Genomic DNA, 26,228 nt, shown 5'->3' on the forward strand with positions numbered 1-26,228 from the left:
CGCCTGTACCTGGAGTCCCAACCACGACCTTCAGGGGCCGGGGCTTCCTCCCTGGCAAAGGCTCAGGCTGAATCAGTAGCATTGTCCGCTAACCTCACTCGTTCCTTTCCCGGGAGATCCCCAGATTCGTGTGTCTCAAGGCTGAGCCCCTCTCTCATCTCTGCTCTGAGTCGATCCCTGATTCTGGCCAGAGCATCAAGGAGGAGACACAGAATCCCACCCAGTCAGTGGACTTACAGGCTCCCCGGGCAGCCCTCTGGGCCCGACTTCTCCATCGTCACCCTATGGGGGAGAAAAGAGGCAGGATTTTAGGGATAAGCCATAAAACCTGGACACGAGAGAGACAATTTTTCCTTCAGCCGTGCAGGATTCTTTGGCCTGGGGCTGCTTCAGCATACGCCAGAGTTACTAGTCCCCGTGCCAGCAGGAAAAGCCCGGAGTGTCCCCACTCCCAAAGCCTGCAGGTAAAAGGCGAGGTTTGGGGCTCACAAACCACAGCCCCAATGAGGGGAAAGCTGGGCAGAAAAAAGTCAATGGTTACCTGATAGGTAAAGATACAGATGAAAAATAGCATGGCAGAAACTAGACAGAGATAGATGGTAAATAGGTAGAAAGACAGCGAGATAGAGAGATAGATGATATACAGATAATAGATAAATAGGTAGAGGATAGATAAATAGGTAGGTAGGTAGCTTGATAAATAGATAATAGACAGGTAGATAGATCATAGATAGATAGATGATAGAGACAAATAGATATAGATAGATGATAGATAGATAGATAGATGATAGGTAGATAGAGACATGAATGATAGAAACTAGTGAAGGGAAAGATCCTGAGAGAATCACCAGATGCCCTGGGCCAACCCCAAGGGGCCCTAACGTCTTAAACACAGCCAGGGGAGCAAACCAGGATGAGTCTTTTCCTTCTGGCTCTACAAGGAAAGCTGCCCTGGCTTGCCTGGCTCACAACCAGGAGCTGCTGGTCCACACCCCGCTTCTCTCCATCAAGGCACTGCCCCCTCCTCCTTCCTTCACCACACACATGCACACACACACCCACACATGCACACAGACACACTGCAAATGCACGTACACATACCCACTCACAGTGCACATGTACACACACAGCCCTGCACATGCATGCACACACACACACGCGTGCACCTGCATGCATCTCCTCATTCCAGAAGCACAGACATCTAGGGGACCCCTCTCCCCTCTCTCATCTTACAGTGGACCGTGCAGCCTGAGGCCCCAACAGGAGACAGTGCCCTGATGATGCCAGCCCAGGAGCTGTCAGGAGAGGCATGCCCCTCTTTCCCAGGTACTGGGGCTTCTAAACCTGTCCCCAAAATACCCCTAACGCCCGAAGAAATTGTCTAAGTGACTGGGGCGCACGGAGGGAGAGGGGCCGCAGGCTTCCCTGCCACAGGAGGGCTGTGCTTCCGTCTAAGGACATCGCTTAGTCTGCAGCCCCACCGAGACGCACCTGACAGAACCAGGACTCGGGGCAGAGCCCGCCTGAGCACCCGACCTAGCCCAGGCCCCGACCTTGGATGGCAGCATCGCCCCTCACTCTGTCCACACGCTTCCGTCACCTTGTCCCCACCTCCAGGGCCAAGGAAGGTCATTTTCTGGACTCTCTGCACCTCACTCCTCACCCCAAATCCCAAGCTCTGCCACTCGCTGCCTCTGTCCGCCCCTCACTCAGACGCGGAGCTTATCGGCTCCCCCAGCATCAAGGCCTGAGATCTGCTTCTACAGGAAGGAAGTCCTGTGCGGCCGTCTGTCCACTCCCATCAACTCCCCTCCCCCCAATGCAGGTGCCGATCACTGCTGCCAGCATCTTGTGCAGTTTCCACCGAGGAGACGGGCAGCAGGTGCGGCCCACACACAGCAGGATACGTACCCTTTCTCCGTCTTCCCCTGGAGGTCCCGGAGGGCCGGAAGGACCAGGGTCGCCCTGGGAAGCCAAGCAGGGTCAGCGTTAGGCACGCGGGCAGACACGCACGGCTGTCTCAAGCCCCCCATTTCGTCTTTCTCTGCTTCTGAGACTGAAAATCCCAACTCCCTCCCAAGACTTTCCCAGAGTCACAGAGGACCCCTTTGGAGACAGGGCCTCCTGGCGTGACGTGCTGCAAAGCGGGCTGGCAGGACTCTCACTCCGGGACTCGGTGTCCTGGAGAAGGGCTGGCTGGACCGGCACCCAGGGACCGGCGGGCACCCCAGGACACCGAGGCAGGGTCTGAGCTGCACCCTACTGACCTCTCCGTGTGAAGCAGGGGCACACCCCAGCCCCGCACCGCCCCCTGAAAGGGCCACCACTCTGGACTGTGAAGGTCAGCGCTGGTCCACCTGATACCCCTGCAGCTTCAGGCCTTGCACACCATCGGTGCTCAATACGTGCTCATCTGTTAGTCCCACAGACTGGCCCTTCCCTCCGGTTTCCCCATGAGTGTCGGAGAACGTGGGCGAAGAAGCTTTGGCTAAGGCGCAAGAGCCACTTCTCAGGGCGGCAGAGACATGATGGGTGAATGTTATGACAAAATCAACAGCATGTGTGTGTGTGCCTGTGTGTTCACATGCACACATGCGTGTGCCTGCATGTCCAGGATATGCCAAAACATGAAAGAGGCATCATCTACATCAAAGAAAACAGGTAAGGGCCGCAAAGAGCATCTCATGGGGACACGTGGGACTGGGCAAGGTAACAGGCGAGCCCCCGGCTGCAGCGTGCACCCCGACCCCCATCCGCGGGCGGCCACGTGGGACCAGCCCACCTGCTGGAGTCTCCCCTTTAATGGTGAGAAGGGTCCTCGGGGGCTCCCAAAAGGGCCACTGGGTTTCCTGAAGGTGCAGAGGGCCCCTTAACAGAGTGGGTTTCCCACGGGAGCTCCACATTCCCTGCCTCTTCCCCTCGAAGGGGCCACTGGCTCTTTCGCCATCAGCTGCGGGTGCGAAATCGGCTCTCCTTGGGCTGACCTTCTATCCCCAGGGATGTCACGCCCGCGTCCAAGCCCACTGCCCCACCCCCATGAGGCTCATCAGCGACCACTTTGGAATCGAGTGCCCAACCCCCCAGGAAGCCTAAGGCTGCCAACAGTACGTCCCCCAGCAGCTCCCAGAGAGGAAACACTCACCCGGTGGCCCTTCTCTCCCGGCAGCCCAGCCAGGCCATCAAAGCCGCGGTCGCCCTGCGAGGAGGACAGAGGGCAGCTCAGCCCGTGCCACACGGCCCCTTCACCTGCCTCGGGCCGCGGTCTACGCAGCGCCTGTGCACCCGGGGCCCCTGGACCCCGCGGTGGGGCCCCTGGCCGCCGCCCCATCACACATTCCACAGCCTTGGGTCCATATTCCCAACGCGTTTCCCCAAAACACCAACAAAGGCTGCAAACAGAGAGGTGACATCTGTCGCAGAGCCACAGACAGTGGCCTGGAGGGTCCTGAGACCTCAGTGTTTGGGGTCATGGCTGCAAAGTCGGGGTGTGTGTGTGTGTGTGTGTGTGTGTGTGAGTGTGTGTGCACCTGCCGTCTTCCTGTGTCTCTTATCACGACACCCTCGGGGCTCAGAGTGCCGCCCGCACACAGCAGGTGCGCCTACCCATCTGGCGGATGGCCCAGCTCCGCCCACCCTCAGGCACCCCAGCTCCCCGGCCAGCCCTCCTTCTGCCACCCAGGTGGCCTCCTGGAGTCCAGCTCCCTGCCTCATGGGTGTTGCAAGCCATGTGGGGTTGAAGTCAAGAGAAGGCTAGTTCAGGCTTGAATACTTTTGTTGTTGAAAGACGATCATCATCTACTGGGACAGATTCAGGAAGCTTCTCCTCCTCTGTCACTGCACGTCCCTGAAAACCAGGGCCGCTTGTTCGCTCGGGACTCAGAGGAGCACCCGAGGGCCAGTCCAGGCCAGTTACTGGGGGAGCAGGTGCAGTGCCCCGTGGTGGGTTTGGGGACCCCTGAGAACAGCTGCTGTCTCCACTGTGGGCTCCTCGCTGGAGAAAGTCAGCACTTCCCCCAGCACCTTGTACGGGCTTGGACAAACGCTTCCGGGGCCAACAAGGACGGGTGGACCAAGAACAGCGGTAGTTTCATCCCAGATTCGGGGACAGAGGGACGGGCACACCGAACCTCCGCAGCCGGGAGGGGTGGGGCTCCCCTGGGCTCCAGTGGCTGCCCCCGGGGCACACGCACACGCCTCAGCTCCACAGTCACCCACGCGCAGTCTACTCGCTCCCTGCAACTCCGGAGAGCTCAGACACCCCAAATCTAGGCAAGAGGACTTCCTGCCCCGTGGACTTGTGAGTGACCCATGAAATTCACCCCACCAACCCCTGTCTTTGTGTCAACGTGCCAGAGGAGCTGATCCAAAGTGAACCTTCCAACCCCCAAGGTCCCACCCCTGGACGAGAGCAGATGTCCGAGTCATCACGTGTCATCACAACCGTATCCGTCACATAAGCACGTGCCGATGCCGTGGTGACGCTGACCGAGGAACGGGCACCAGGAGGCGGTGAGCAGCACCTACCTTGGGGCCGGTCTGTCCAGGCATCCCTCTTGCTCCATCGCTGCCAGCTCGCCCCTGGAACGGAGCGGGGCAAACGGTCAGTACAGAGGAGCGGCCGGCTTACCGAGACCTCTGAGCGGTGGCTTCCTGTGACACCAAGCAGAGGTTTCCACAGCCCCGGGGGGCAGGCTGGCCCAGAGGACCCCAATCCAGAGTCCTGGGCGCTGTACGCAGGTTCTGGTCTTCCCAAGCCTCGCCATCCTGAGCCTTGGGGCGGGGCTAACATGCTCGCCCCTCTGTGTTGGTGAGGACGTGGCATGCATGAGACGGTGTGACGGGGGGCGACCGAGGGGCCGTGTGGGTCCGTGGGACCCGCTTCACAACCCAGGAGAGAGCCCGCCCCTGACATCTGCACATGTCCCGTCCACCAGCTGACATCAAGGGAAAGCCCAGAGAGCCACAGGGCGAGAGAAAGCATCTGGTTAGTGCGATGGACGGGGAGGAAAGTGAGGCCCAGAGGGGTGGCCTGGCTCTCGAAGGCCATGCAGCCGCCCCCAGGCGGGGTCTGGATGGTGAGCTCGACCCTCCGTGCCTGGGGGCCACTCCCACGGCCATTCCTTCCAGCCGGGGCAGCAGGCCCACGGTCCCCACCTGGGGCTGGAGGACAGGGCCTGGACCTACCAGGGTCCCCGATAAAGGCCACAGTCCCCCAGGAGAGCCTGCCAGGCGTGAGGCCACCTAGATGGGGGCGGGGACCAAGGCAGATGTCCACTCGCTGATAAGGACCGTCAGGCAGCTGAGCATAAAGCGCCGGCCTGGATCAATAGCACCTCCTCTCCAGGCCACACGTGCCTGATCCAAGAGGCCTCGCCAGGGGCACCGGGGCTGCGCCGACAGGCAGAAAGGCCTCACAGCACAACCAGGACAGGGAGGGCAGTGTGAAAGCGGCGAGGGTCTGGGGGGACCACCAGGAGATGGCCTGCGCACCCCAGGTTAAAGGTTACAAGGAACCGCCAGGGATGAAAAGTCAGCTCGGAACATGCGCCCGAGCAACGCAGCTCCAGGCGGAACGCAGACATGACCCCGTGAACAGAGGGGCCGACCGGGAGCCTCTCCTCAAACTTCCAAACGCTTTCAGAAATCAAGAGAAATCTTTCAGAAGAGTGACAGGATTTCACTGCAGGACATTGCGGGCAAACGGCCGGATGCTTCTCTCACGCTGACGGGCTCCACACTGCACAAAGAACTAAAGGGACAGCCCGCCATGCGGCCTTGAGCCCCTCCCGTCCCCTCCTCTCCAGCCTCATTCCTCCAGCACATGCGTATCCACGGCCCTGATGCCAGTGGTCACTGCCACGAGTCACACTACGAACCATCGCTGGCATCTTTCCCTTTTCAGTTTTCACCTCGCCCTGACCGAGACACCGTTTCCACTGAAACTTGACAGTAAGTGTTTACAGAAATACAAAAGACCCTCAAAGAAATAAAATGCTTTTCAGAACCAGATCCAAGATAACCCACCTCACTGTCTACCAAGAACCACTGAATTCTGGCATCAGTGGCCCTTTTAGAGTCATCCGTGTACCCCTCTGCCTCATGCCTGGGTCCCCTCCACCATCTTTGAACCTGCAGCCTTGAGGGGCCAGCATGAGACAGCCATGCCTGAATGCTGCTCACTCCATCACTTCCCTTGTAACTACAATTAACTCCCGGGACAGAGGCCCTGTAACCACTAAGGAATTATTCATTTTTGCCTTGTATACTTTGCAGCTAAAGCAGGAACTGGCAGCTCAGTGGCCACCCACCATTCCTTGCAGGGGTTCATCTAGGTATAAATACAACACAAGAACAAGTAATTTTTTCATTCAGTAGAAAGATTCACTTGATGAAAAGATCCACTAGTCAGAGTCTGATGTGGGTTAATTAGGATTTCCCAAGCTCGTCTGGATGGTGTTCATTAATTTATATTAGGTTATAAATGCACACTCTCTGTCAGTAGCCACGGTCGTATGGAAGCAAAGCAGTTCCATCCACTAAAATTACAACCCAAACAGAGAATCCAGGAGTCTAGGAGCACAGGTAAGGTGCAGGAGGCCCGAGCAGCCGGCCAGCCATTTCCTCCAAACCAAAGCCATTTCTGGAGAAATGAGACTGCCCCCAAAGAAAGGACCACTGATCATCTTGTCTTTTCTATACTTGCTCCCAAAGAGCCTGGGAAATTGCTTTAATTAAACATGTTTGTTAAACTACGTTAACATGCTCGGGACAGACGCTGGGGGCAGGGGCAGGGGAGCTCGCTGCCCCCCCGTGGAACGGGACCCACCCAGCCTTGGACACAGACACGCCCTCTGAAGGGAGGGGAGCAGCTGGGCCAAGCCTAGCCGGCAAGATGCAGCATGATCGGGGCAAACGCACCCCAGATTCCCGCCCCATCCATGGCCCAGCCGCTGTCGCTGAGAACTACTCACCCTTCTTCCAGGCTTTCCTGAAGGGCCAGGTGGGCCCTGCAAACCCCGGGGACCCTGTCGGGAATCAGAGGACAAAGGTCAGTAGCGTGTCTGTTTTTCAGAGGGAAAAAGCAAAGCCTGGTCCCCGTGCTCGTCCACCTGGCCCGTGGCTACTGCCCCAGCTGCCAGCACGTGGGCAACGGCAGGACAGGGTGCAGGACCCACTGCCCTGAGTGAGGGCAGGGACCGAAAACAGCCAACTCGGTCCCCTGCTGCAGACACCACTGCTGTTCCGCATCCAGCTTTGCATCAGGTGATGGCAACTCCCGCTACTTCCTTGACGAAATGCAGCATTGGGGGGCACCGACTTCCGGGGGGCGCCCCTTCAGACAGAGGAAAGTGAGGGGGGTACGTACCTGAGGCCCCATGTCTCCCGGCTCGCCCTTCAGACCTCCGCTCCCGGGAGGGCCCTGGGGAGACACGTCTGGTTAGGGGACGCCCGGCAGGTACCGGCTGTAGGGGTGACTGGGGAAGGGCCGGGAAGCAGAAGGGATACGGGACTGGCCCATGGGCAGGGCTCCCACAGAGCCCGGCTGGCTGCCTTGGACAGAACCCGAGGGACAAGCAGTAACTTCTCCTCGTTTGCATCTCTTCCCAGGTTTGAGGGAAATCCTGGACCGTGGCGCGCACGAGGGCCACGAGCTCAGAACACGCTCGCTTCTCTCCAGGGTGGATCTGACCACGGTCTGTCACAGCCCGTAGCCCGGGGCCGTGTGTGGACATCCTCGCCCATTGCAGGGCAAGATCCCCGGATGCTGGGAGGGCACCGACGCAGACCTGGGGCCAGGGGCCAAGCCCACCCACATGGGGAATGGGGATGGGGGCACTGTGCGCTTCAGTCCTCCGGCTCCTTGCAAGCTTCAAGGGCCATGCACACCCCCGGGGGCCCCCTTCACTGCCCCGGGTGTGCCTGGCTGCCCGAGGCTCGTGCAGCAGGGGCCGGGCAGGGGGCTGGAATCAGGGTCTGCCCCACACTGAGGTGGTCTCGACTATAAAGAGGGATGGCGGCCTCAAAAGAAAGAGGCTTGGAGCCCCCCAGGGTCACGAGGTAAAGTTGTAGCCAGTGCAAGTGTGAGGGCTTCCCAGTCCCCAGGGCACCACAGGCCCCGCCCACCCAGGCCCCTCCTGCCCCAAGGTCCCAGTGATGTTAAGTGTGCTCTGACCTGGATAAGCTGGGAGCCTGATGGGCTGGTGGGGGGAGGGGGAACGGCACCCCACCCCCCAGGCTCCCCCAGGCTCCCCTATGACTACTTACCATGGGGCCGGGTCTCCCAGTAAGACCCATCGGGCCAGCCGGCCCCCTCAACGCCAGCTGCAAGGGAAAACGGGACACGCTGAGAAATGGCTGGTTTACCTGTACCGACAGGTGAGACGGGCCAGGTGGGAAGGGGGGAGGAGGTCACATGGACCCCCAGACCCACTTTCTCCGATCCTCTGGGCTCCCGGCGACAACCACAAACGGAGCGGCAGAGGTGGGGTGGGGGCCGGGGGGGTGCCCACTCCCCGCTTTGGGGATGGGCGCTCCACCCACATGGGTGCTCAGAGCCTCTTGCTGACTGCTTCCTTCTCCCCAGCCGGCCTCGCACAGGCAGGGCCTGCCCTCAGCCCTGCGCCCCGCAGAGTAAGCTTGAAAAGCAGCCCCGCTTCCGGGCTGGGTTAGGGTTCCGCGAGAGGCACTTCCAGCGGCCGGGGAGGTATCGGGGAGCCCTCCTAGGGTGAACTAAGTCATCCCCAGAATGGGCAGCCAGGGAGTCTCAGCCGCCCAGGGCCCCACCTAGATACCTGTCCAGGTGGCTCTACGCCTCCCAGCTGCCACCACACAGCTCAACCTGCTTTCTTAAAGGGCTTCCTCCACGCCACTCTGAGACTGTCTCCCCTGCATGATGCCACTTTAATTTTGGAAGACTTTGTGTTATAAAATCTTCTTGGGAGCCCATCGCCCACTTGACTTCAGTCAAAACACACACAGATTCAAAGGCCAGCCAGGCCGGCCCGTCAATAAATCCGGTGGCAGGTGGTGGGGTTTGTTACCCGCTGATTGTATCACACGGCAATTTGTTCCATAGCAACGACTCAGTACCCGCCGCCCTGTAGTTCATTATCCCCCCGTTCTATCATTAGCATCTATCCGCTGCGCCAGAGCGACATAAATATTGCCAAACAAGGGACTACTTAGCAGCTTATTGCAATGCCCCATTACGGGCACTCCACTGAAGGGTCACCCACCCCCCCGGGTGGCATTTGCTCTTATCACAGGCAGTCAGCAACCTGGAGCCTCGTCAATTAAAAACACAATTCACTAATCAGCTCATTTGCCAAGAGCAGAGCAGTAATGGGGCAAGTGCTCCTCGGGACCCCCAGGCTGAGCGAGGGGCTTTGGGGTCCACGGGCTCTCTCCCCGGGGTGTCGGGCTCGGCCCAGCCCATCAGAGGGAGCCCCTTCCAGGAGTACATGGGGGGTCTCTCCATCCCCAGAGCCCAGGGGAGGGCAGCAGACGGCTGAAGCTGGGCGCACGGGCTCAGCAGGTGCCAGAGGGCTCAGCAGCCAAGTCCTCATCCAGGAACCTGGACCCTCGGTGTGGGCCAGGAACCCCTAAGAAACCTCCTCCACCTTTCCCGGTGCTCACCCGGGTCCCCCAAATGCACAGGGATGACTGGAGCCCCGCAGGCTCCTGAATCTCGGGCAAGCACACCCAAGTCGGCCAGAGGCACTTCCCCTCCAAGCTGTGCTCCGAGCCCCATGGGGCCGGGCTCTGACCCCCCAGCCCCCCGGCCCCAGGCACCACTCACCCGGGCCTGCTGGAGGATGGCTTGAGCTTGGGACTCCTGGGCTGAGACCATGGGTCCTTTGGAGCCCGCATCGCCGCCCCCTCCGAACCGGAACTGTAGGTGTAAGACTGGGGTCACCAAGGGCACACCGACGTGGTGCCCACTCTGGACCCCAGGGCTGAGGCGGTGCCCATCGGCCTCTCTGGCAACAGCAGAGCCGTGGAGAGTCTGGATGGGCAGCTTCCAGCCCCAGACCCCGTCTCGGTCACACCACCCGACTCTGCCAGCACAGAGCTGCTCCAGCCCCACCGGCCAATTTCAGCCCTGGGGCCACCCGGAGAGCCTCCCCGCAGCCGGGAAGCCCTTTCTGGCACCTGCGGCATCTCACCTGAGACCCCACGGCCCCCACTTATTGCAAGGAAAAGCCCCAGGGCCCAGTGCAAACCCCGCACCGAGGCCCAGCAGGGAGGCGACAGGTCCACGCAGGGTCTCCCGAGCTGCACCCAGCCTCCCGGGCACACGGGCTCACGGAGAAACTGACATGGGCCCAGACCAGCCCTCCACACACTCGTCCTCCTGGCCTGGGCTCCCCGTGAGGACCCACAAAGTCATGAGCAGGTCAAGTTCAAGGAGGGACCGGCTGGCACGGGGGTCCGAGTGGAGAGGGCACGTGTGTGGTGACGGAAGCAGACACCACACAGCTTCCCGCAGAGCTGGACTCCGTCCCCTTCGGAGGGGCCAGCCCTGGACGCCGGCAGAGGTGGAGACCTTGACCCCGGTGTCCACCCTGCCATGTCAGCAGGGCAGCCCCAAGGAGCCTGTTTCTACAAGACAGTCGGCCCAGGTTGGAGCTAGTCTTCGGCTCGGTGATCGACCCCCTCGGAAACAACCCAGGGCCCCACTCCCCCATCGCACCTGGAGCCCCGAGCCCACCCACCCGGCCACCCAGCCCCCAAGTAAAGACACTCACAGGCAGCATGAGCATGGTTCCAGGAGGGCCGGGCAGCCCGTCAGCCCCAGGAAGGCCTGGGCGTCCAGGGGGACCCTGTGGACAGAGGGGCCAGGAGAGTGGGTCAGTGCACGGGGCGGAGCTGGGCTGGGACGGGGTGACGGGGCGGAGTCAGGGCCCGCAGGAAACGCACTGCACAAGCACAGAGCAACACAGGACCCCAGGAAAGGGATGTGCAGACCCCAAGCCCAGAGGAGGGGGCTTCGCTGTAGGCTGAGAACAGGGAGGAGGATGGAGGGAGGCCTGAGCGGATCCAGAGGAATCAGAGACAGAAAGGCTGGAGCCTGCCATGGGGGTGGGGGGTGGAGGGCAGAGGCCACACTGCGGGAGGTGGTTGGGGGCAGGGTGCTGGGGCTTCCACGACCCCAGGAATAACCCCAGGAACGTCCCTGCCAGGTGTCCCACCTGGGCGGGGCAGCCCAAGGACACCTGCGCTGGCTGCTCAGAGGGCCAGCTCGTCCGTGGTCAGCGAGGGGCCCCTCCCCACGCGCCCTTGGCTCTGCGGGTGGGGCAGAGGCCAGACGGAAAGCGTCCACTTGTCTGGACAGACGTGCGGGACCGGAGTCGCCGGGAGGACAGTGCACGGGACACCAGTGCTCTCAAGCAATTCAAGGTCCCACCTCTGCACAAACATCATACCTCCAGCTCATCCTAACAGCACCCCCCCCGCCGCCCACCGCCGACAGAGTCTCTAATTGATCCTGGCCCAAGTCAGGCTTATGTGAATGTAACACGAATAATACGGCTTATTGACAAAAAAGCGTTTTATCGCTCAGCTTTTCACTAACGCAGGCAGACTCCCAACCAGCTTGCAGGGGACGAGGTCTGTCTGCAGACAGATGAAGCTTAGCTCCCCCTCCTCAATGAAAGCGACCACCATCGGCCCCACTGCGAGGGATGCTGGGTCCAGCCCTCGAACCGTGTGTGCAAACACCACCACGGCACGATGCTCCCAGCTCAGACACAGACTGACTCCCCGGCCCAGAAGACCAAGCACCCGGGGGGTCCATCCCGGAATGACCCAGAAGGGTGTGCACTGCCTGGGCCGGAACTAACACCGTCTTTTCTTCAGTGGTTATGTTTACTCCAGGACCGATCCCCGTTCTTGTGAAATGTGGTATAACACAGATTCACACAAAGGGAAAAGTAAAAGTTCCCTCTCGTTCCTCCAGAAGTAACCAGGGCTAAAATCCTGTACGTGTCCAGAGAGGCCAGAAGCACAGGCACCGAACACCCGATGTGTATCACGTCCGTTAGTCTAGGGGTGCGTGGCCAGGGAGGCGGTTTTCCTCCTTTTTCACGAGGTCATCTTGTCCATATTGTTCTGCAGTTGGCCCTTTTCCTCTGCTGCACATCGTGGCCTATTTATGAGCTTGGCCACATTCATTTTAAAGGCCACACGTTGCAGACTCATCATTTATTTAATCCGTCCCCCTCTGATGCACGTTTAGGTCATTTCCAGTTTTCATTAGAACACAGGCTGCCGTGATGAGTCTTCAGGCATCTTTCTTTCTTTCTTTTTAATTTTTTTCTGGCCACGCTGCGCGGCATGCGGGATTTAGTTCCCCGACCAGGGCTCGAACCCGGGCTCGTGGCAGTGAGAGCACGGAGTTCTAACCACTGGCCCACTGGGGAATTCCCAGGCATCTTTCTTAGGTAGGTCCTCAGAAGCAGAACTGCTGGGTCAAAGGATTCCCGTTCCCCTTTTTGCTAATGGATACAGCCAAATGGTCCTTGCCTGCCATTTCAGAAAAAAAAAAATTCTCAGAAAATAAAACTTGCTTAAAAAAGAAAAATCCAGAACGTGTTTTGCCACCCAGATTTCCTCCTGGAAATCCAATGCTGATAGCGGTTCGCCGCTGAGCTTGCTGCTGCTGAGTCGATCCCAAATCAAACCCCCAATTCAAAGCTTAGGGTCCGTGTCTCCCAGGGACAAGATGCCGTCCATGTGGTGTCCACGTGGTGAGCGCGTGCCTGTGTGTGTGTGTGTGTGCCTGTGTGTGTGTGTGCCTGTGTGTGTGTGTGTGTGCCTGTGTGTGTGTGTGTGTGCGTGCGTGCGTGCATGTGTGTGTGTGTGTGTCGCACTGGAAACCAGGAAGCATACTGGGGCGGCCCCTCATCCACTGTTTCCACTTTCAAAGACCCTCCTCCTGCTCTTTTTAAGCCATGGAGGGTGAAAATTCAACCTCCGGGTCCCAGAAGCTACTTCACCCTCACGCTGTCATGCTTCAATTACACCCAGCGTGATTCCCAAGAGCGTAGGCATAGATGGACAAGGAAAACCTGGAAACCCTGTGAGAAAGAGAAGGTTCGCAGGAGAAAACCACCCCGTGAATCCTTCCGACACTTTAAAACCTGATGTCAGTCCCGCGTGTGTCCCCTCGCCCGCACCTGTATTTACCACGGCTTGAAAAAATCGTCAGCCGAGCTTTGCCAAGCACTGAGGTCTGTAACTCAGACTTTGTCCCCTGAGCCAAAAGATAGGGCTACATCACAGCCGCCTTCCCACCCTTCAGGACACCGAACGCAGGCTCATGACGCGGCTCACTCTGTCCACGGCCTGCCAGACACGGGGCATGCTCCAGCCACCAGGCTCAAGGCGAAATAAGAAAAGTCACCCGGCCTTTGTGTGTTTTCTGATCAGTGGCCTAAGTTGGTCAGACGGAAATGTTTTAAAGCACTGGCACCGTGGGGCTGGTCACACGTAGACCAGGTGAAGAAACAAGGCACCCCTTCCACGTTTAACAGAGGGTTTTCCTGAGGCCATCCTGGCGTCATTCTGGCACGGAGATGAGGGGACAGAGAGCTCAGACCCTTTGAAAGTGGCTGTAGACTCAGGCCCCAGGCTGAACCCAGGAGCCCGGGGCTCAGCACCAGCTGCAAAGCCGAGCTGCTTCTCATAATAAAAGCAGCAGGGTCGGGGAGGGAGCTGCAAAGACCAGGGGAGTCTTTATGCTGAGATATTTTTGCTTCTGCTCTTAGAAAGACCCAGAAAAGGAGAGGAACACGCACCAATCCTCAGATCCTCAATATCAGTGGGTTTTTTTTTTTCAGGCCAGCTCCTGTGCAATTACAGCTTGGGAGAGGCCAGAGAAGTTCTTAGGGGTCAGCTCCTGCTCTAGATCCGAAAACTACAGATCTACTACATCTGGCTACACCTGCGGCCGGGGCCAGAGCCCTGGGGGAAGCGGGCACCATGCACGCTCCCACCCCACCAGGAGCCTCAGCTGGCCCTGCAGCAGGAGGGGGTCGGAAGTCCCAGCGGAGCTCACTGAGGTCTTCTGAGCCCGGGAAGCCCGACAGGCCTGGAGGGAGGCACTGAGGTGTTTCTATCGATACTTTCAGCCTTGTCCCAGCTCAAAAGGTCCCCCCCATGTGCTCCCTAATATGAAAAAGGGTCTTTCTGGCCTCTAGGGGGTTCAACAGGTTAACAAGACGACTCAGGTGGCCCCAGCTCAATCCTAGTGATGCCTCATTGATAGCACCGGAGGCGGGACGACCAGGTCAGAGAGAGGACGTGGCCCCAACACACCCAGGGAAGGCCCGTGTCACCGTGGCTTGTGGCCAGGACATCACAGGGATACCTGGCTGTGTGGAACAGGTGAGTAACCAGGTGTCCCAGGCTGGATGTCCCCATAAAAGATGTCCTGGGCACACAGGGGTACTGGAAGGTGGAGCCGCCTGTCCTGCCCCCAGAAGGCAGGAGATGGTCGGACAACCTTGCCTTGCGGGCATCGGCGGTCACTCACAACGGCCTCTGCGAAGCTAAAAGCTTCCTATGGGCCTCAGTGGACTCTGCCTCTCAGCCAAGTTGCAGGGACCCAGCCTGTGTCCATTCCCCTGGCCCTGAGTGTAAATCCAGCCAGCCGGGGGGGGCAGGTGGTGACATAGCTGGGCATCGTCCCAGCTGGCCCTGGGGAGCAATGCAGGCACCTGTGAATCACGCTTTCCGTGGGTGTAATAACGGGGGTTCTTACAAGCCTTTTAAAGGACAGAAAAGACCCTCAAGCAAAATCCCGAAAGGATGCCCAACCCCTGAAACCTAAAGAGGTGGGGGGGAGGGGCTGAGGTCTCAACAACCAGGAGAAGGGGCTGGAGAAGCTATGCCCATGGCAGCATCATTACCGGGCTGAGTGGACATGATATAGGGTCATTGACCCTGCTGCTCTCTGGCCCCGAGGGTATCAAGTGCATCCCGATTCTGCAGGGAGGGAGGCACCCCCACAGGAAAGGGGGCGACCTCCCCTACGTCTAAGACAGAAGATGTGTGCTATGGCCGGCCGTCCTCTCTCACTGACATCTGGACTCAGTCACACCCCTGGGTCCATCTGAGGACGGCTCTGTGGGGGGACACGGCTGTCACCCCCCCAACCACTCCCAGACCTTTGGAGTGAGCTGGCTTAGAGACTGCAGCCCCTGGGGCAGAGCTCGACTGGTGTGGGTTCAAGGGTGGGCAGAGGACGGGCCCCTCACTTGCTTGTCTGGAATTTCAACTGTGGCAGAGGCAGGAGCGGCATGGGAAGTATGGGAAGGCCAAGCATGTCACAGGCCAGCCACGGAGCAAGGCCCACCTACTCTGCCCCCAAAGCCACTGGCCACAGGGAAGCAACATGGCGGAGAATCCTGTTTGGTGCCAGTCTGATCCGGCTGCCCTCAGAGGTCACGCAGCCGCCTGCTTTGTCTGCGGACATCACCCTGATCATCACCCCAAAGCCCCCAGCACCTGACAGTCAAACACCCCCTGGAAGCAGACCCCAGCCGCCTTTCCTCAGGACCAGACCCCGGCACTGTCCACCCCAAAACCGTGAGGTCTTTGCTCTGGGCAGTGTGCCAGGCGCTGGGGATAAAGGTCTGTTAGGATGCACACACGCCCCCAGTGTCTCTCATCTACAACTACACCCAATTATAGTTCTCAGTCTGACTGTGCTCACATCGATATTCATTAGACCAGCAGGAAAAACAAAAAGAAAAGAAAGTCAAGCTGGACGAGAACCCACCGGGCTGCAGTACCCCCAAATGCCCACTAGGAGTCGGAACGAAATTGCCGCGAACTGGGCTCAGCCTGCATCTCTCCGGCAGCCACCCAGGGCGACCCGGGGATGGTTCCTTTGACCAGTGTGACCCCCAGATGTGTCCCTTTGCCCAGAGAGACCCCAGGATGGTCCCTTTGACCAGGGCGACCCCAGGATGTGTCCCTTTGGTCAGGGTGACCCCAGGATGGTCCCTTTGGCTAGGGTGACCCCAAGATGGTCTCTCTGACCCAGAGCAAGTTTTCTGTGTCTGTTGCTAGATTTCCAACAAGGAAGCTGGAGCGAGGGGGTCTTAAGGCCAATGAAGTTCTCGTATTGAGGGAGGATAATTCGGATCCTGTGGGATGCCCAGGCAGCACCAGAGCTCTTTGGCCACTGCAGCTGTTGTTACTGCTACCCTAATGCAGGGCCGCCACCGTGAGCTGGCCCCTGGAACCCGCCGGGGGGCCCACAGCCCGGCTGAGGCTCACTTTTGCAGGGGTCTCCTGCCTCCGGCTCAGGGCCAGGCAACAGTCGGCCCCCTAAACATCTGAAGAGAGTGGACGCACTAAGGGGTGGCGTGAGATGCGGGGGGCGGGGCAATTTGGGGAAGGACGTCAGTGTACTGCGGTCACCCACACAGGTGAGGTCACGGCTGCTCCCCGAGCAGGGAGGTCGCCCGGACGAGGCCACAGAGCCCGTGATCCGAGGGGACTGAGCCGCCCTTACCCTTTCTCCAGGGTCACCCACTTGGCCAGTGGGACCCATCGTTCCTGGAGGTCCTGGGAGACCCTAGAATTAGAAATAAAATCAGGCAGAGTTAAAGATGCAGCCACAAGGCGGTTCCCGCCTGGCCAGGAGAGGGTTCGAGAAAGTGCCGGTCCCAGGGCGTTTACCCCTCTTTTCCATCTGGGAGCTTTAAGGGGTCTCCCTCCACCCCCAAGCGCCTCCCACAAGTCACGGGAAATAAAACGGGACACTCACCGCGGGGCCTTCGGGGCCAGGAGGCCCCTCCAGGAGCATGCCCTGGAAGAGACAGGGAGAGCGTCTGAGACCCCAGGACCCCTTCCCTCCATCCCCAGACCCCGAGTGGGCCCGGCCCCTAGCAGACCCCCGCCCTGAGGAAGCCCTCCATGCTGGGTGGACCAGAGGACCACAGTCTCTGGCCTCTGGGTCTGCACCCTCCGTCCTGGGAGGGGTCCCCAGCCTCTGGAATGGGGGCCACGGTGACCGTCCTTTGAGCGTCTCCAGGGCAGCACCAAGCCAGACAGCAACCAACAGGGTTCCCTCAAGAATAGCGTCCAGAGGAGAGAGGGGGGCCAGGACTCCCCGGCCACGCCTCTGGCCCTCCTGTGCCCAGGGGGCAGTGCCCAGGCAGGCCCTGGTGACGGCGGCCTGAGGGAGCAGTGGACCCCAGGACCAGGGCCCAGTGAGGGTGGAGAGACGACCACCCGGTGGATTCAGGGGGGACAAGAGGAAAGGGCGCCGCAGGCTGAGGTCCCCGCCTAGAGAACCTTTAGGCCTAACTGCTCAGACAAGCCACGCTGGGGTCTCCAGCCCCCTCCTCCCTCCACATGGGAAACACAGCCAAGTCCACTGGACACTCAGCTGCCCTCCTCTTCTAGCCCCTCACCCGGCGGAGCCGAGGTCCATGCTGCCTCTGGCCCCCAGGCCTCACTGTCTTTCCCCCCAGATGGGGACAAGGCCTCCTGCCCCCCTGTCAGCCTGGGCCCTGGAGTCGGCATGGGCAGCGGAGGGGAGAGCAGGCTTCAGGTCCCTGCAGACAGAGCTCCCGGCCCGGGGGCTCCGGCTCTGGGGCCTCGGCTTCAGTCACCTTCCCAGCGCGGGCCTCCTCTCTACGCCTGTCCGGTCAACACCAAGGTCAGGCAGGCCCCAGCGTCCTCTGTGTTCCATGCCCACTTCGGGGGTCAGAGGCAACGCATGGCCTTCCAGGGAGGGAAGGACCTCTGGCCCCTGCAAGGGTCTGCATGCTGAGAACACCGTGGTGGATCGTTTCTGGGGATCCTGGGACCCGGTGGGTTCTGTCCGGCCCAGCTGGGCAGGCTTCAGCCTCACGCGGGGCGCCTGGCTGCCGTGGACCCCTCCTCCCAGTGAATTCCTGTGACGGCCGAGACAGCGGTGAGAGGGCTGGACACACTTGGCCCCCAGTGGCAGACCTGCCTCCTGTTTCCCCGGAACAGAGCAGGCTCGGGCTGCTTCTCAATGTTGCTGTGCCCTGGGCTTTTCTTTGAAAGTGAACAGTCCTCTTGTGAAACCCGGAATTGCCTCCTAGGAGTAAGAGGGTGTGCCCAGGACAGGCACCAGGTCAGCACAGGTGTCGGACACCCCCCAGTGCGGGGCACCCAGGCCAGGGGCTGCAGGTCCCCTCCAAGCCCCTCACCCTCCCCACCAGGGCTGCCCAGTCGCTGGGAGGATGCATCCGGTGTTTACACAGATGTGCACTCAGAGAGACGTGTGTACATGAGATGCACACAGAGAGTTCATCCAAATGACCTCATCGGTCCCACTCTCCTGTTTCCTCCTCTGACAAAGGCAGCTGAGGAGAATCAGAACTGAGCGAGGGTTAAGAGAGAAACTCCTGGCTGCCGTGGACCCTGCAGGACTGCAGCTGTCTTCCCGGACACACGACCGCTGCTCTCAGGGAGTGGGGGCCACGGTGGGTGGGCCCTCACGGGAGGATCATTCCAGGTCGGCCTGGGAAGGGCCGGAGGCCGCTGGATGGACGAGCCCAGTGGAGGGGTGCCGGCGCTTTCCCAGGTACAGTGAAGGGATGGACCCCTGGCCACCACCCCAACGAGAAGTGCTCCCAAGACATGGGAAGCCATGGCCGTCCTTCACTGGCCCCGCTCCACACCCCACCAGGGTGGACGGTCTCAGCCTCAGCTGAGAACTCGAAACAGTCCTTCACGGGGGCCCATTCATCGGCTACATAGCACAGACCAAGAAAACCTTCCTTAAGCCACAGTGGAAGGCAGACATGCCTGTTGCGGGCCTTTACCAGATGAAACAGGACGTTGAATCTGGAGATGCCTGGTCCCTGAGGTCCCAGGGCAGCCAGGAGCACCAGATCTGTTGACCTGAATCCGCTCGGCTGAGGGACTCCTGTCCTGTCAAGGAGCCACTGGTGTTGCTGACCCATGACAGAGGGTACCAGGTCTGAGTGGGAAATAGCCCCTGTGTCCCTGGGATGGATGGATGGATGGAAAGAGAAGGAGCCGGTTCCCAGAGCCCCAGGCACAGTGAGCCACGCTCCCCAGGAGGAGGTCGCCAGGGCAGGCTGGGGAGAGCAAACAGCCACCCAGCCTTCACGGGCCGTGACGCCTGCGCGGCCGAGGCAAGACCACGTCGGCGGTCGTCCAGGACTCGGCCATCTGTTTATAGGGAGCTAAAGCTCTGAGGACATCTGGTGATGCTCCAGGTTGAGAAATTCCAATGGTTTCCCTGATGTCTCCAGGGAGACCGGCCTCGGCCCCTCGGACACTCCGAACAGGCTGGGGGCTGGGCGGGAGCAAACGCTGGGGCCAGAGGGGAGGGCATCCTTCCCTAACTGCATCCAGATGGCTCACTTCTCCCTGAACAAAGATGAAATGCACTTTCTGGAGACATGCTATTTGTGCTGGACCGCTTCTATTTTCTCAGCCTGCTCCCCCAGCCCACCCTCGCCGCTGGAGCCTGGTGGAGCCTGGCAACGGGACACCTCATCCACTCTCACCCCCCTCCACCTGGACCTGGGATGCTACGGCTCTCACACAGGGGCAGCCCGGTCTGGGGGACGTGTGAACAGGAAGCTCGTCCTGACTGAGGTGCCGGCCAGGCCTTCCCAGAGCCAGGACCAAACCCAGGGCTCCACAGAGCCTGGCCCCCGCCCGCCCGAGGGTTCCACTCTTCCCAGGCAAGATGCCCCTTTCACCAAGCGATGGGGACACCACGGAAGGCACCCGAGGCAGCGGCAAGTCCACCGGGGACCAAGGCCATCTGGACCGTGGTCTGCACACGGCTGGACCACAGGGAAGTCACGCGGGGTGTGGTCCACCTTCTGACACAGCCCCTCAAGGACTGGAGCGGGTCCCCGGCAGCCCCGTGTCTTGAGGTGGCACCACTGGCCGCACTGCTCTTCCCCGAGGGTCGCCTTCCTCCCTGAGTCTGGACGTGGTGTGAGGATTTTACATGTCGTCGAGCAAGGGACCACCTGGTGCTGGTGTCCCCCTTCGGCCCCTCTGCTCACTTCCTCTGCATCCCCATCTTTCGGCCCCAGACAAGCCCTGACTCCCTTGGACCCTTGGGGAGCACCGGAAAAGGAATGTTCTCAGCCCGAGAGCAGGATGTGTGTGCCCAGTGGCCACAGCCCAGTGGGAGCGGATGCACCCGTCCCTGGGACAGGCCTGGGGGGCGGGGCAGGGAGCACAGAGCAGGACAGTCATCTAGCGCCCCCGTCCTGATGCCCCAGCCACGGGCTTCAGGTGCCTCTAAGGGGGATGAAGTTCCAGAAGAACCTTCCCAGTCCCACGGGAGGATGGGGGTCACCTCGGTTCTCCGTCCCAGAAGCCCCACGACCGGAAGCGCCCTGGAGCCTCCAGGTCGGGCAACCAAGTCCTGGCAGGAGAGAAAGCTGGAGCCTGGCCCCAGCCTCATGACCCGTCGAGTGCAGGACGCTGGTCTCCTCCCTCTGGCTCTTGGAGGATGTGGCAGGGGTGGACCTTGGCAGCCAGCCCTTCCTCACCCTTAGAGCTGCTTCCCAGCCCGTGATGCCATGCCCACCACGTGCAGCTGCAGGGCACCCCTCCCCCACCTGGCTGATCACCTGGCACCTCGCCCGCCCCGGCTCAGGGCCTGGACCTCGGCAGCCCAAAGGCCACAGGGTGGACCCTGGTGCTCCCGGCCAGGCACGGCTCCCTGAGGGCAGAGGACGCGCCAACACAGAGTGGGGCCCCCGCCAACACCCACCGACCCACGAGGTGCACGTGGGACCTCTTGCCTATGATCCCAAGGTTAAGACGTTCTCAACAGTCATTTTGTTTAACTCGCCCCCAGCCTGGCACGGTGCAGTCTCACTCAGTGGGAGTTTCAGTGCAGAGCTGTTTTATTAAATCCCCTCGGCGTGGCTGACGACCAGGCTTCCCTGTTTCACCAGCTGCAGCCACATGGCTGCACGGCCAGGGCGGAGAGCTGGGTCCGTGGCTAACGCTCCCTGCCCCAGACCAGCCGCTCCTGGTCCACACTCAGCCTGCTAAGCCCCTCTGCCCTCCAGGGGAGCTCCCTCCTTCCCAGAAGCCGAGTCTTCTTATCAAGGAGAAATTGACACACAGTGGTGTGCCCAGATCTTAAGCGTGCGGCACAAAGGGTCCTGACCCATTCGAATCCCAGGTAGCCACAACCTCATTCGAGGTCCAGAACCTTACCCCTGCCCAGGCGCTTTCTGAAGCAGCGTGTGGCATCCACGAGGTCACGTAGCTCCTCGTGGTAGCCCCAGGCATAGAGGCGCAGGGGTCCCGCAGGTCCAGCCACATCCTACCTAACCCGCCACGTGCCCCAAGCTTCGACCCACCACCCCGCCGGTTTCAGGGAGACAATAAGAACGTGTCTTACTGGTTCGATGATGGCAGGTTCTCCCTTTTGACCTTTCTCGCCCCGTGGTCCGATCTGGGGTTTGTAAGATGCAGAGGGAGGAGAGGGAGAACAGGAAGAAGGTACAGATTACACCAAATCCATCCGGCTGATGAAGCAGGGGTCCCCGCCCAGGGGCCCGGGGAGGCACCCTCCCTAGCCACTCACCCCTTCGTAGATGGTGTCCTGGTTGGCGGGCATGCCCGGCCCGATCTCCGACGGGGAGACGGTGGGGTCGTAGTAAGGGTCGTAGTAGTTCTCGTCCAGGTTCTTGATGGTTTCTTCTGTGAACTCTCCCTCCAAGTCGTCCATCCCCTCCTCCGGAGGCGGATCCGGCTGAGAGGGAAGGCGGCAGGGGTCACCCAGAGGAAGCCAGGTAACGGACACGCACAGGCCCCCAGCCCCGGGACTCCAAGCACCGTGGCATCCGAGGTCACAGAACACGGGTAGCCTGGGGTTTCACTTGTTGGGAGTCATTGTCTCCCTCTCACGACGGGGAAACTCACCCCAAAGCCCCCAAGACCCCGTGGCAAATCAGGGCTGCAGAAGGACGGGCACACAGCACCAGGCTGCACTGTGTACTTGGGGAACCTGCGGCTGCCAGGCCCAGGGTCTCGGGGTAACATGCCCCTAATCCCATGCCCGTTGCCAGAGGGGTCTGGACCCATCAGAACCCCGTGTGTCTGCTCTGTGGCCGTCAAGAATTCAGCATCACATGACGGTTGTTTTTAAGCATTCCCTATGGGCTGAGCTCAACTCCTCTCCAATCTGAAGACGTGGCAACAACCCTAAGAGGCGGGCAACACTGGTGCCAGGTTGTAAATGAGATCACTGATTTTGAGACAAGGGATATCACTTTCCAAGGTCACTGGCAGAGATTTCAAGTCCGGTCTGCGTGATGGGAAAGCCTAGGGTCCTACCTGGCCTCACATCTGGTCTGCTTGTCCAGACCCCCAGCTCATGTACCTGTCTGGCCTGCCCCCACCCGGGCCACAGACGGGAACACTGCCTGTAAACACGCATGTCCTCTTCCATCTCCACCGAACCCCAAGAGACCTGGAGGGCGGGGCTCATTCCACCCATTTTGCCGATGAAAAACTGACAACGCTGAGATCCACCCAGCAAGTCGGTGACTTAAAACTCAGCGGGCATCCTCGGCGATCATTTAAAACGGCCTGGCTGCAAAGGGCGGCAGGGCCAGGTGTGGTGGGCAGTGGGGGAGGGCAGCTGCCCCAGGACAGCAAGGTGAGGAGTAGAGAAGGAAGAGCCCGGGGTCCGGCCCCCTCCCCCGGACCAAGCCCACTCGCCGGGAAGGCAATTACGTTAGAGGCATTGGCGGTGAGGACCGTGCTGGTGGGAACTTCGGCCCGGGCGCCCCGGTCGGGGTTCTCGTCAGGGTTCTCGATGCCTTCGCCGTAGTTGAGGTCCTCGTAAGGGGGTGGGGTGTAGTAGTCCTCGCTGGGCACGTAGTCGTAGTCACTGATGCCAGGGTCCTCCTCCTTCCCGGCCCCCTCGCTGGTGTCGGGCACCGGAGGGGCTTCCGTGGGGGGCTGGGTCAGCTCCTGGGAGCCGGGCAGAGACACGCAGGGTTAGGGGGGCGGCCGGCGCAGTGAGGACCGGGTCGGGGGTTTCCTCTTCGGCGTGAGAGGGAGGCTGACCCATCGGCCAACCGGCCCCTGTGGATCGGGGCACCGGGGCCCCCTCGGAAAGGGGGCGACAGCCCAGCCCAGGGAAGTGCTATGCACGACGAAACCCTGCAATCACGCGCTTGGACAGAGTGAACTGTATCTCAAATTTCTTTTAAAAAGTAAGAGAACAGGGAATTCCCTGGCGGTCCAGTGGTTAGGACTCCGCGTTCTCACTGCCGAGGGCCTGGGTTCAGTCCCTGGTTGGGGAACTAAGATCCCGCAAGCCACATGGTGACCAAAACAAAAAAAAGTAAGCGAACATTCCAGACTCTTAAGAGCCATACAGGCCAGTGTCCCGGCCACCCGTTGGGGAGGGGACTGGATTCCATCACAGGGGTGTCCCCCACACCACAGAAAGCCCTCTGCCCCACACTCCCCGTGAGGACAAAGCACATACGGTCCCTGGTCCCCCATTTCCCTGCCAAGCTCCCGCCCACCGGCCCTGCTCTCCACGCATCTCCAAACGGCCCCCATGCTCGCCACGGCCCCCCCCCCCGCCAACCACGGCCTCCAGGGCCCAGCAGCCACCCGGCCAGACCTCGGCCACCTCCGTGGTCTCTCGAGCAGCTTCCACTGGTGTCTTGGTGGGGGTGGGCTCCTTGCCCGCATCGTCCGTGTCCTCGTAGTAGGGGTACTCGTAGTAATAGGCGTCTCCTTCACCCTCTCCTTCCGGGTACTGAGAGCAAACAGGGCCACGTGAGGAGGGCGTGGGCCCCCCACCCCGAGATGCCAGCCTGCCATCTCCCTCCCTCGTGGGTTCAACTGGGAAGATCGGACCTCAAAAAGCCGTGCCCAGCTCCAGGCACCAACCCCGTGGGCCCTGAAGGGAGTCCTCCCCCTCCATCCCCTGGGGGAGCAGAGCCAGCCCCATGAGGAGTCTAGGGAAGGAAACGGGGACCCCCGGTGGCCTTCAAAGAGAGATGAGCCCTAAAAGGTCCAAATGTTCTGACCCTTTGGCACCCGAGGGCCAGGACAACCAGCCAAACCAAGGGCCCTCCCCGACCTTCACCGAAGGCCCAGGCCTCACGGGAGGGACTTCACAGCGACAGAGATGGTCTCACCCTCAGACCCATTTCTGTATCGGGCATGGGGAGGGGGAGGCGTGGCCAGGACGCCTCGGCTGCAGGAACCCAGCTGGGAGCACCGTCCACCCTGTTCTCAGGGTGTGAAAGACATGCCTAGCCCCGGACCCCACAGCTTCATGGGGTCCCCCACCTCCTTCTCTTCTGACTGCTCGTGAAAGAAGGGAAGCTCAGAGAAAAAGAGCAAGATTGAATTTTACTTAAAAGAAACAGGAGTCCAATCTGTGCAGGGGCTGGGAGAGGATTTTCATTTGGAAATGGTACAAAGAATTGCAAATCAAATTAACCGAGGTGCTGCTGGGGCGTGGGGGCGGGTGGATGGGAACGGCTGACCCACAGACACACGGGTCACGGTCAGAGGACAGAGGCATTGGACATGCTCCTGAAACTCTCGGGCCGAGGCTGCCCCTCAGAGTCGCTGCCGCCCTAGGGGTCAGAGGACCATCATTCTGCTCCGACAGCCCTGAGCCCCTCCTATCTGGCAAGCTCCAGACAGCCCGCCGGGGGAACCTGTGGCGTTTCCGCTCACAGCACCCCACCCAGGTGTTGATCCAGAGGGCGCATGGCTCTCTTCACCCAGAAACTTGTGTGAAAGATTCTTTACCAACATCCTTTTTGACTCAATTGCTTTGGGAGCACAGAACCCTTCGTAAAGTGAGTCAGGAGTCCACCTTGCCCCGGGGATCAAATATAGTCTCACCCAGTGGGTTTACTTAAGACGGGAGTCGCACAGCTTCTGTGTCCCTCCACGCCCACCAGCCCCAGACGGCCTGCCCGCGGCTCCCACCAGGACTCACATATTCATCTGGATTGGGGTCCTGAGACTGGGGCTTGTCGGGGACCGCAGTGTCACAGTCAGGGCTGTAGTGCTCGCAGTAATCGTAAGCTGCCCGGTGGTCCGAGACGAAGAGCAGCTGCTGGATGTCTCCCTGGAAAAGGACGAAGGCCCTGAACAGGCAGCACAGACGGCACCCACGTGGGGACCCAGGAGAATTGCCTGACGCCTGAGAGCTTGTCCTCAGGGCCAGACCTCCTCTGGGGAAGCTGCCACCTCCAAGAGCCATTCAAGCGACCTGGCCACCCACGCATTACTGATCCATCCATCCATCCTTCCATCCACCCGTCCACCCAGCCATCCACCCACCCATCCAGCCAGGCAGCCAGCCATCCATCCATCCATCATCACCCAGCCATCCACCCACCCATCCACCCATCCATACACCTATCCACCCATCCATACACCTATCCACCCATCCATCTGCCCATCGATCCATCCATCCACCCAGCCACCCGTCCACCCAGCCATCCACCCACCCATCCAGCCAGGCAGCCAGCCATCCACCCATCACCCACCCATCCAACCACCCATCCACCCAGCCATCCACCTATCCACCCATCCATACACCTATCCACCCATCCATCTGCCCATCGATCCATCCATCCACCCACCCATCCACCACCCACCCACCCACCCAACCATCCATCCATCCATCCATCCACTCATCCATCCATCCATCCATCCATCCATTCACCCACCCATCCATCCACCCACCCATCCACCACCCACCCACCCACCCAACCACCCATCCATCCATCCATCCACTCATCCATCCATCCATCCATCCATTCACCCACCCATCCATGCATGGATCATCCATCCATCCATCTATCCATCCACTCATCCATCCATCCACCCAGCCACCCAGCCATCCACCCACCCATCCACCCATCCATACACCTATCCACCCATCCATACACCTATCCACCCATCCATCTGCCCATCGATCCATCCATCCACCCAGCCACCCGTCCACCCAGCCATCCACCCACCCATCCAGCCAGGCAGCCAGCCATCCACCCATCACCCACCCATCCAACCACCCATCCACCCAGCCATCCACCTATCCACCCATCCATACACCTATCCACCCATCCATCTGCCCATCGATCCATCCATCCACCCACCCATCCACCACCCACCCACCCACCCAACCATCCATCCATCCATCCATCCACTCATCCATCCATCCATCCATC

At 60.4% G+C, this 26,228-nt stretch overlaps 1 protein-coding gene across 3 annotated transcripts in view; it reads right to left on the minus strand.

Annotated features, from left to right (window-relative positions):
• The window catches only part of COL5A1 (collagen type V alpha 1 chain), a 160,401-nt gene that overhangs the window by 66,235 nt on the left and 67,938 nt on the right, over positions 1–26,228 (minus strand). For 2 of the 3 annotated variants that reach the window (XM_057549407.1, XM_057549405.1), the window contains exons 5-20: positions 24,989–25,120; positions 23,648–23,785; positions 22,744–22,983; positions 21,590–21,757; positions 21,404–21,457; positions 16,781–16,822; positions 16,526–16,588; positions 10,749–10,823; positions 9,800–9,892; positions 8,266–8,322; positions 7,367–7,420; positions 6,972–7,025; positions 4,525–4,578; positions 3,143–3,196; positions 1,912–1,965; positions 238–282 (exon numbers count right to left, since the gene is read on the minus strand). In XM_057549407.1, the coding sequence (XP_057405390.1) occupies positions 238–282; positions 1,912–1,965; positions 3,143–3,196; positions 4,525–4,578; positions 6,972–7,025; positions 7,367–7,420; positions 8,266–8,322; positions 9,800–9,892; positions 10,749–10,823; positions 16,526–16,588; positions 16,781–16,822; positions 21,404–21,457; positions 21,590–21,757; positions 22,744–22,983; positions 23,648–23,785; positions 24,989–25,120 (1,377 nt within the window). The remainder of the gene's footprint in view (positions 1–237; positions 283–1,911; positions 1,966–3,142; positions 3,197–4,524; positions 4,579–6,971; positions 7,026–7,366; positions 7,421–8,265; positions 8,323–9,799; positions 9,893–10,748; positions 10,824–16,525; positions 16,589–16,780; positions 16,823–21,403; positions 21,458–21,589; positions 21,758–22,743; positions 22,984–23,647; positions 23,786–24,988; positions 25,121–26,228) is intronic. The other variant, XM_057549408.1, reaches the window with a different exon arrangement.

This window comes from Balaenoptera acutorostrata, chromosome 6, assembly GCF_949987535.1.
Source record: "Balaenoptera acutorostrata chromosome 6, mBalAcu1.1, whole genome shotgun sequence".
NCBI lineage: Eukaryota > Metazoa > Chordata > Mammalia > Artiodactyla > Balaenopteridae > Balaenoptera > Balaenoptera acutorostrata.